This window comes from Manacus candei, unplaced genomic scaffold, assembly GCF_025592945.1.
Source record: "Manacus candei isolate 608988 ecotype Guabito, Panama unplaced genomic scaffold, ASM2559294v1 h1tg000017l, whole genome shotgun sequence".
In the NCBI taxonomy this organism is placed as follows: Eukaryota; Metazoa; Chordata; class Aves; order Passeriformes; family Pipridae; genus Manacus; species Manacus candei.
Genome location: NW_026138065.1, coordinates 20,612,447 through 20,621,967, shown reverse-complemented (window position 1 = coordinate 20,621,967; position 9,521 = coordinate 20,612,447). Strand labels below are relative to the sequence as shown.

General features: G+C 48.0%; 1 protein-coding gene across 5 annotated transcripts in view; it reads right to left on the bottom strand.

The window, feature by feature from the left end:
* VASH2 (vasohibin 2) overlaps window positions 1–9,521 on the bottom strand; it is a 41,190-nt gene that overhangs the window by 2,544 nt on the left and 29,125 nt on the right. For all 5 annotated transcript variants that reach the window (XM_051783955.1, XM_051783953.1, XM_051783957.1 and 2 more), the window contains 2 exons: window positions 4,240–4,621; window positions 2,220–2,335 (listed from right to left, as the gene is read on the bottom strand). In XM_051783955.1, the coding sequence (XP_051639915.1) occupies window positions 2,220–2,335; window positions 4,240–4,621 (498 nt within the window). The remainder of the gene's footprint in view (window positions 1–2,219; window positions 2,336–4,239; window positions 4,622–9,521) is intronic.

Below are 9,521 nucleotides of genomic sequence, written 5' to 3'. Positions count from 1 at the left end.
CCATGACACTCCCAGAGCACACATGTGTTAAGTCTCAATATGAAATTGAAAGGAAATAGAGCTGGTGAACTGACATTTAGGAGCAGAGATTCTCCAGGCTGCTGCATGACCCTCCCGCTTTGGGACTTCAGAGGATGGACAAGTGGACACAGTAAAGCTTCACACTTACCAGATTCACTCCACCCTATATCCTCTGTATTCATGCTGTCCCCTCTTAGCAGGATCACACCAGCTGTGGGCTAAGAGCACATGGACTCTTACATAGCTCAGTGAATGAGCTGCAATTTGACCACACACCAGCCTCCTAGACATGCATGTACTGCACAGTGCATCACCACCTGCTTCCTGCAATGTGCCCTATCTGCCTTGTAGCTGCATTTCCAGGCTAAAAGGCTATCATGGGCTTGCTAGCAGCCACCACCTAATAATCTAGTAAGGAACCAAGATAAGAAGTTAAAGGTTTGAGGCTGTAAAATCCCCTTCTGTCCTGAAGCACCGCTTCAGTCTTTGTCCTTCATAAACAATCCAGCAAAGACATTCCAGTTGACCATTCCAGTTCATATATTCTTCAGTGGGAGATTTTTCCCAGCAGGCCCATATAATTTTACTGTTGACAAAACGCAGGCTGTAATAACAGCTTGTCATCAGCAGGTGAAGCCTTTCAAATGAATGTGTTATACAGCCCCTGCCAGCTCACACTAGAGCAAAACACTTCTCTCCCCCTCCCCTGCAAGCTTGGGAAAGCTGCAATTACAGCATGTGAGTAAGACATCCACAAAGAAACAAAACAAAGTGCTGATAATCACAGCCATTCTTTAGCTAGGATTCCAGCCTAAAGCCTAGCAAACCTGAAAGCCTTTCCTCTTCTGTGTGTAACACAAAGACCTCTCACTCCATCAGGTTCTCGGAGATCCATCAATATGCCGAAGAAAATACCCAGTTTCTCCTCTTGTATTTCTCACCCCGTGTCAACTGCTGTACAAGCTGGTGTGTGTCATTCAGCTCATCCCTGATGAGGGGCTGCCATTCCCCCTTCAGAGCTCAGAGATCATCATGCTACAGCTGGGTCCTGGATCTTGTGTCATGGTGACTCAGGGTTTGCTCTAGATACAGAGCAACACAGCAGGTAACAGGTGCTGAAGCCACTGCAAGGCCATCCATACGTCACTTGCCTTTCTGTCCTAGAAAAGCAAAGCTGCCAAGGAGGAATCAGTCACTGCAGAGCAGCCACATGCCCAGCAGCTCTCTCAGGAAACCAGCCCAACTGGAGAGTCTCCAAGCTCAGTGAGACACTCCTCTCCATAAATACATAATCCACTCCAGCAACTGCAGAAACAGTATCAGAAACCCAAAAATGAAACTGTCCCTCAAAAAGAATCCAGGAGGTAAAAAAGCCTAGAACAGCTGAGCCCATTACAACTATAATTATCTATGCACTAAACAAGGAGCTCTCAGTGATGAAGCCCAAAGTACAGCATCGTGGACTGAGTGTGAATTCACATGTAAAAATAAAAGCCTGCTGTGAAATCATGTGCTGCCAAAGTATCTTGAAGTTATCTTTAGAAGGTTAGTCTAATGTCTTTGTTAGCTGCTTTAAAATAAATAAATAAGTGCTGAGACAGTAGTCTGGGAGCCTATTTAAAAAATGATGATCATAAATATGTGACTAATCCAGGTTACATATAGGCTTTCACAGTCGTCAGGTTCCTGGCACGAGGCAGTATAGCTAAAACTCAACTCTTCCACATCTAAGGTAAGGGAGTCTGAATTGCCAGTGGCTGTAAAAGGCCTGTGATCTGGAAGCTCAGTTTTATCCATTTAGAGGTATTACATGCAGTTAGTCAATGCTTCCCTACACAGCTAAGAAACAACTATTAGCTACAACACAAAAGGGAAGTGGTCTGGGATTTTTTTAAGGTGATTAAAATCAAAGAATGCAATGCAAGTGATGTTTCCACTTTTGAAAGAAGAGAAAAGGTTTACTTTTCTACCATCCCAGTAAGTTGGACAGTCCGAGGACCCTGCACAGAGGGGTCATCGGGCAGCAGGAATGCCAGGAGACCAGCAGTACCAGCGGCTTCTGGAGCCTCTCCGGTAACAAAGGGTACCTGGGGCAGTTTTGCTATATATGCCACTGAGCATGTAAGTTTTGTACAGCAAAACAACGCATCATCACCCTCCATTTCTGACCCAGCAGTGATGGTGGCAGGAATACTCACGATTTATCTCTTCTGCATGCCCGTCTCTGAGGGCTCGCTTGCCTTCGACGAGGGGACAGCGACTTACCCCGTGATCTCTCCTTCATCGGAGAATGGGCACTTGAGGGTTTCAGAATCTGTGAGAGATGGGGGAGGGAAGGAAGTGGCCTTCAATAAAGGCAATGATTCACTGAAAATAAAAAAAATTAAAATAAAGGGCCTCATACAGTAGCAGGGATGGCACACAAAGAGCCTTCAGTCCCTTGGGGCTTATTCAAACCCTGCCCAGGTTAAGAGGAACCCAAAGCTGTTATCATGTGATAGCTGTTCTGGGGCCTCCTGCAAAAATTCAGTGTCACCAATTCAGTTCCCAGCTGAATACTGTCTCATCCACGGCTTTTTTCAGAGCTGGCAACAGCAAAGGATAAGAAAAATGACTTTGAGCCTCAGCTGAAGGAAACTCAGGCAGCCAAATCGCCCTCTCCAGCTTTTCTCTACACAGAGGTGACCATCTCTCAGGCTGGCAGTTGAACTCTCTGACAGTGAGACTTTTCAGCAGGTCTCCACCTTGCCCACATCTTCCAGGCCCTCGAACCCCAGAAGGCCATCAGCATGACACCCGCGCTTCAGGCTGTTTTAAAGACCTAACTCTTCAAAGTCAGCCCCCTCACAATAGGAGCCCTCTGAATCAAGTGGCTCAAATTCTGAAGTAACTCAAGGGAAAGGTCAGATGCAGGGCCTTCCACCTTCAACAGTTCAGGGCTCTGGTCCTGGCCCTGAGGCGCTCAAAAGGACTGGTCTCAACGTCACAGTTCAGCACACAGACAGAGCTGGTCCCTCTATCAAAAGCAAGTATAAAATTCAGTCACCCACCCACCCATATGGACTTCTTCAACTAGAGCATGCTTCAGCTGTTTGCTCTCTAGGTAGTATTAAAAGTGTATGAATAGATTAGAAGTGAAAAGAAGAAAAAATGTAATTACATCAGTAATCAAGACCACATTCTTAAGGTGATAGTATGATACAAGACAGTCCTCAAAACTCCTTGGCAGGGCAGGAGAGATGGCAGCAGAACACAGGGGCTACGATGCCACTGGAAATGTTCACCCCAAGGTCAGGGCAAAGGGGCAGGTGCCTCAGCCAAGAAGGCACGTGGCTGCTACGTAGGAGCCGTTCTTTAGCAGGGAAGGGGACAGGAACCCAGAATAACTTGGACACGATGCCACATACCTCTCCACAAGAGCCAGAACCCATACTTAGCAACACACCTGCTCTGCTCTCACTACCAGCAGCAGGCTGGAAAGGCACCAAATCCCCTTCCACCACGACCACAAACAGCTCCTGGCCTATGCCAGGCTCAGAGGCACGGTCAGGGACACCCCTCATCCCCAAGGGCAGCCAAAATCTCCTCCACCACCCTGGCAGCCTGCCCTGTCTCCCTGTTGTTTCTCTCTGAGCTCTTCAGTCCAACCAACTGGCAGGGAAGCATCAGTCTGCCAACGACTTGCTTTACTCACCTTTCCCATGTAATCCACTTTGTGATTTAGCTGAGGGTGGTGGACATCAGGCAGCACAGGGCAAGCCCACTGGCATGCCCTGCAAGGAGAGGCAACCACTGACACAGATGTCCTGTGGCATCCCTTGCAGTTCAGGTGCAAAGAGCAGATTCCTACCTGTTACCAGGCTGCCCTTCCCACCAGTTCCAGCCCCAGCCATGCTGATTCTTCCCAGCCACATTCTTCAGGAGTCATTGAGAAAAGCAAAGTGGGAAATAGGTCCTTGATGGCCAGGGACAAGTATGGGTTCAAGTGTTTTTTAGGCTGAAGGGGAGATCCTTGAACTAAATAGCTACAAGGGTTTGAAAATGCACCAAATCCTGGGGGAGCACCACCAAGACAGATTTAAGCACACGCCCAGTCCACCTGATATCTGGTTCATCTCAGGCTGGGATCAGTCTGCTGACACAGGGCAAGACCCATCTCTGGGGGATGGGACAAGGCACAGCTGCCCCTGAGCCCACCACCCAGGTGCACAGGCCTACCTTCATCCTCATATCCCTGGCAAACTTCTCCAGCTCCTTTCTGACTTCTGTGCGCATCATTTTGGATACATTGAGGACCAGCTGTTTCCACTCGATGGGCTGAAAGCTGTGCGGCTCGTGCGGGACGTATAATCCAATTTTTACTTTTTTGACTGAATGTAAGTACTTTTTATAGGAGTCTTCAAATTCAAAGATGAGGTCGCTCAGAGTTCGGTAAGTTAGAGGTTTGTCCATCAGATCTGATCGTCTGCTCATGCCCAGCGAGCCGTACCGGCCGTTGCAGTAAATCCCAAGCACCACATGATGAAAATAGTTCCCTGAGAAGTGGGTTTTAAAGCTGATGGGGAATCGTTCCACGGAGGGCTGCCCGTTCGTTAAGTATCTGATGTGCACTGCGTTAAGGCAACAACAGCGCTGGGAAAGGGGCCCTCACAATGACACCTGTAAAACATCTTCAGCAGTTTGGTTTGATTTTTTTAACTGCCAGGGCAAGGGCTTTCTTGCAAACACAGATTTATTCTCACTCTGATCCAGAAACAGTCAGTGCTGCCAAAGCCCATTTCATTGCTTGGAGAATAAGACTCAATGGTTCAGACAGGGAAGGGCCTGACTATTAACCACACTTAGGGGGAAGGGAAAAAACCACAACACCGTTCAAGTCAGCATGACTAAAGAGAGACCACCCTGCCTAGATCTGTGGGAACTCCCCCATTTGATACCAACATCAAACTCCCATCTCCCAAAAGAGAAAAGTGTTTACCTTTCATGGGGGGCTTGGTACGACTCAGGTTACTGAGCCTCATTTTCTCACATCTTCAAGTACTATCAAAAAATCCAAATTTATTCCTCTCCAAGGTGACAGCCTGCCTTCCCTTCTGTAAATTGGCCCTCAACATTGCCACTCCTCATACAATAGTGGTTTTGCATGTTACCCTTATCACACATTGCTGAGATGAACAAAATCACCAGATGGGTAATTAGATAAGCACAGAGACATGGTCAGGAACAAATGCTTTCAAAAAGCAAAACCTGTCCCCGGAATCACTGTCTGCCCATTTCAAATGCAGCACATGCAGAGTCCAGGACCGAGCTCCATAACACTGTAGTATGTGATCTCAGATGGGAACTACGTGCAGGTCTGGGGCCATCTCCTTGGGAGGCTGCTGGCCCGTGCCAGGGAAAGGACCATCTGAGAATCCCTCATGCAAACAGCTTTGCGTCAGCACTTACGTTGCATGCAGCTCCCTGCTGCTAATACCGGGACAGCTGAAACTCACTCTGGCTCCACGTGCTGGCACCTGGCCCTTGGGACAGCAGGTGCCCTTCCCCTCTGCAGCTGAGGCCCCCACCCACGCCTGGGGAATGGAGGAGGGATGACCAGAAAAGGCTGCAGCAAGACTCCCCAGCCTGGGGTTACTCCAGCCAGAGGCACCTGCTGCAACCCTGAAGCCGCCCCCGGAAGCAGATGCAGTCAAGGCAGTCAGTCAGGGTGCTGCCACTACAAATACACTGCCCCAAAGGGCAGTGCTGCCAGGATAGTGCCAGGGTATCCTGACAGATGGAGAAGTGGTATTACATTCTACTGGAGCTGCAGGAACCAGCTCAGACCGGGATTTTGCTCTGGGGATCTGCAGCATCCCCTCCTCTCTCCACCCCATACCCAAAAAGGGTAGCGAAACAAGAGCCACTGCACAGCTGAGATGTCCTGGGATGTTACTGTGGCCAGCCTTCCTCCCCTGCCTGCATAGCATGGCTGCCTGACAACTGCTGGGAAGCTGAGAACAGAAAAAGCCTTTGTACCAACACCATAAAACAAAATTCGGGCTCAGTTCTGGTTCTGACCAGCCTGACATGCCACCACCTCACCCACCAGTGCAACTCCCAGGGATGTTTATCCCTGCCCACCCACACCCAGTGTTTCACCTCTTCTCTCTACAGAGATGCAGGAAAAGCATCCAGTGGCTCTCATCTGTCTCTAAAGCATTTTCTCAGGAGAGTATTTCACCCACCTGATCCCTGTTGAATTTCACATATTCAAACATTTGCCCCCCAAGTGAATGCAGAAACCAACTAATAAGAGATTTATGAACTGCCCAGGTCGAGCAAGTAGTTAAACAAACAAACAAAAAACCCAACAGTCAAGAAAAACACATTGGCACAAATCTTTCAGAACAGCCACAGGAAAGCTTTTTGGTTCCATGTCAAACAAGTTTAACTACATTCAATGCTAGATGTCATCAGCTTTAGCAGCTTGGAGAAAATGTAAGAGAGGGTATAGGAACGGACAACACTACGGGCCCAGCTCACGGTGCACTTCACTGTCTGCAGATCATAAGCCTGGATCAGCACGCAGAGCACAGACCTCCCTAACACACACACATCCCTCACTCAACCAAGGCTATATGCACTCACCTCCTGCTCACCTACATCAAACACAAACACCCTGCAGCAACTGTCAAAGCCCACCCCGCTATCAACTACATCAACGCAGAACAGAAGCAGCTCTATTTGCCTTTGGTGGTCTCACTGGATCACTGTTGCCTTAGGACTAGGTCCTCCAAGAAAAAAAACATGCAATCAGTAGAATTAAATAAATTAAATAAATTCACTGCAAAGCCAGAATTGGGGCCCAGCACCATTATGTCAACTGGAAAACTCAGCCCACAGCCACCTCATATAAAAGGTCACCTTGCTTCAGGCTTTAAGAGGAGCATCCTGTGTACATCAAAGTCATGTTACAATAATTTGTGTCCTACAGATTCTTGCAAAAGCCCATTGTATTTATCATTCTATGTAACTGACAAAGCAGTATCTTTTATTAACACCTGTGAAGCTTTCAAACATCGCCACTATTTTTCCCCCTCATTATGAAAGAGTTTTCTCTCTGCTCCCCGAGTGCCTTTCTATTAAGTCCACACAAAGCTTTGGTGGCCACCTGCTACACATACACACTTCTGCCACGAGGTCTCAGAGAAGTTGCAATTTAATCTCATTAAATACCAAGTAGGAGTAAAAGAATCTTTTGAGGGCAGAAATTACCCACCATCAAATAACCCAGCAACAACTGCTGTGGAAATTAACCTTTAGGTACAGGTTGCTTCGCTGAGCGATAGTTAACGAGAGTCCCCACCCGAGATGAAATACACAGCAAACGGGTTGGAAAGGCACGTCAGATCTTCCCCTCCGTCCATGCATCATTATATATCTTTTCCTTTCTGCTCTGCCCAAGGAGAGCTGTATTGTGGCAAACAAAAGGCAACGACACAGCAACGCCGCAGCTGTAATCACACTTTTGAGCCAGGACTGTAACTGCAGGATGGAGAGTCGGGGAGTAAATTACATGCCACAATAGCAAAGCAGGGCAGAGCAGGAGAGGGCAAAAGTAGCTGTAGTGAAAGCTCAGTGGCCTCTCGATCCTGGGTCTTCACATAAATCAAAGCAGCAGAAAAATAGTATTGAGGGATACTGATCTCCTTGGAGGTCACATAAGAGGGATTATAATCTTCTGGCTAGCCACCTCTTGCCCCAATATCCCTCCTCTTTCCCCATACCCAGGATATGCACCAGGACAATACCTGGAGCTCCACTGAGTTCACAGAATGGGTTAGTATGGCATGTCCCCATCCCTTGGAGATTCCCAAACTCAGCTGTCATGGTTTAACCCCAGCTGGCAACTGAGCACCACACAGCTGCTCACTCACACCCCCACCAGTGGAATGGGGGACAAAACTGGAAGAGAAAATTGTGGGTTGAGATAATGGCAGTTTAACAGGTAAAACAAAAGCTGTGCACACAAGCAAAGCAAAGCGAGGAATTCATTCACACTTCCAAACATCAGATAGGTGCACAGCCCTCTCCAGGAAAGAAGGGCTCCATCACACTTAACAGTGACTTGGGAAAAAAAAGGCCTATTAACAAGTAGGCTTTCTTGAGCACACCATTACTGCTAGCAGCCAGCAGGAAGGGCCAGATTTCCCATGGCAGCATGCAGCTCCTAGGGATCTGCAAGTCTCCAAACATACTAACCTCTGAGCCACAGGTTGTTTTGCTTCCCATAGTCCCCTCGCCTTTACCACCCAGGCTCATGCACAACCTAGCATGGATACTTGGGAGACGTTCAGATCCCAGACTCAAGTACAAGCAAGACCCGGGACACAAAACCTGCCCTTTGGCCATCACCTGGATCTTCCTAGGCAGTAGGGAAAAGTGAAGCAGTATCCTTAGTCAGTTCCAAAGGGGAGAATTAGTTAAGGTGTTAGCTGAATAAACCCCTCAGTTTTAAAACTCTGGAGCAGAAAGCATCTGGATGGGTTTTCTTTAAATCTGCACACTCGCATAATGACTCAAGCAATGGCCTTCTGTGATTTAAGGTTGTTTTGGTTTTTTCTTCTTCATCTCCTGGTGGACTCTAAAATCAACATCCTACAAAGAAATCCCAACATCTTGCTCCCAGTACAGACCCTCCCCTACACAGGTAGCCCCACTGCAGAGCACAGAGCAGGTCTCAGCCAGAAGAGAGACTTGAAGCCCTTCACCTTGTTTACTTGCCAGCAGCAACTTTTAGAAAAAAAACGTTCTCCCTTGCTTTTTTTTTTCCCCTTATTGTCCTGGTTCCAGCTGGGACAGGGTTCATTTTTTGCAGTAGCCAGGAGGGGGCATGGCTAGGACACAGATGTTATTCTATAACACTTCATGTCACTGCCGGGGGCAGGAAAAGGGACTCTCTTCCTGGGGGAAGGGGGTCCTTCTGGTCAAGAAAATGTGGTGGACAGGACAGTCAGTGTAGTGTGGCACTGGTCCTGGGCCAGAGAGTGGTGGAGTGGCATGACTGCAGTCAGGTCCAGCTCAGTGAGCATTTTGCAAGTGAATCACCCTCACTTTTGTTATTAATACTGTTGCTGTTACTGTTCATTTTCTTATCTCATTGCTGTTTCCAGTAAATTGTTCTTATCTCAACCCATTATGTTTGCGCTTTGTGCCTCTCAATTCTCAACTCGGTAGGGAGAGGGGAATACAGGGGAGTGAGAGAGAGAAGCCATGGTTTGGAGAGGCTCAGTAGGGGCACTGAACTGAGAAGCACCTTTCCTAAATCAGGACACTTATTACCAAATAATCAGAGCAGGATCTTTCAATGTGGCCAGCACCGTGTCTCTGGGCTTTGAACACTGCTGGAACTCTGTCTTAGAAGCTGACAGCACCCACCAGAGAGTAGCTAGCTCCCCATGGCTAGGTGAGCTCAAGTAACTTGCTACCAGCAGTTTTCCCACCACTGCTAGGAAGCA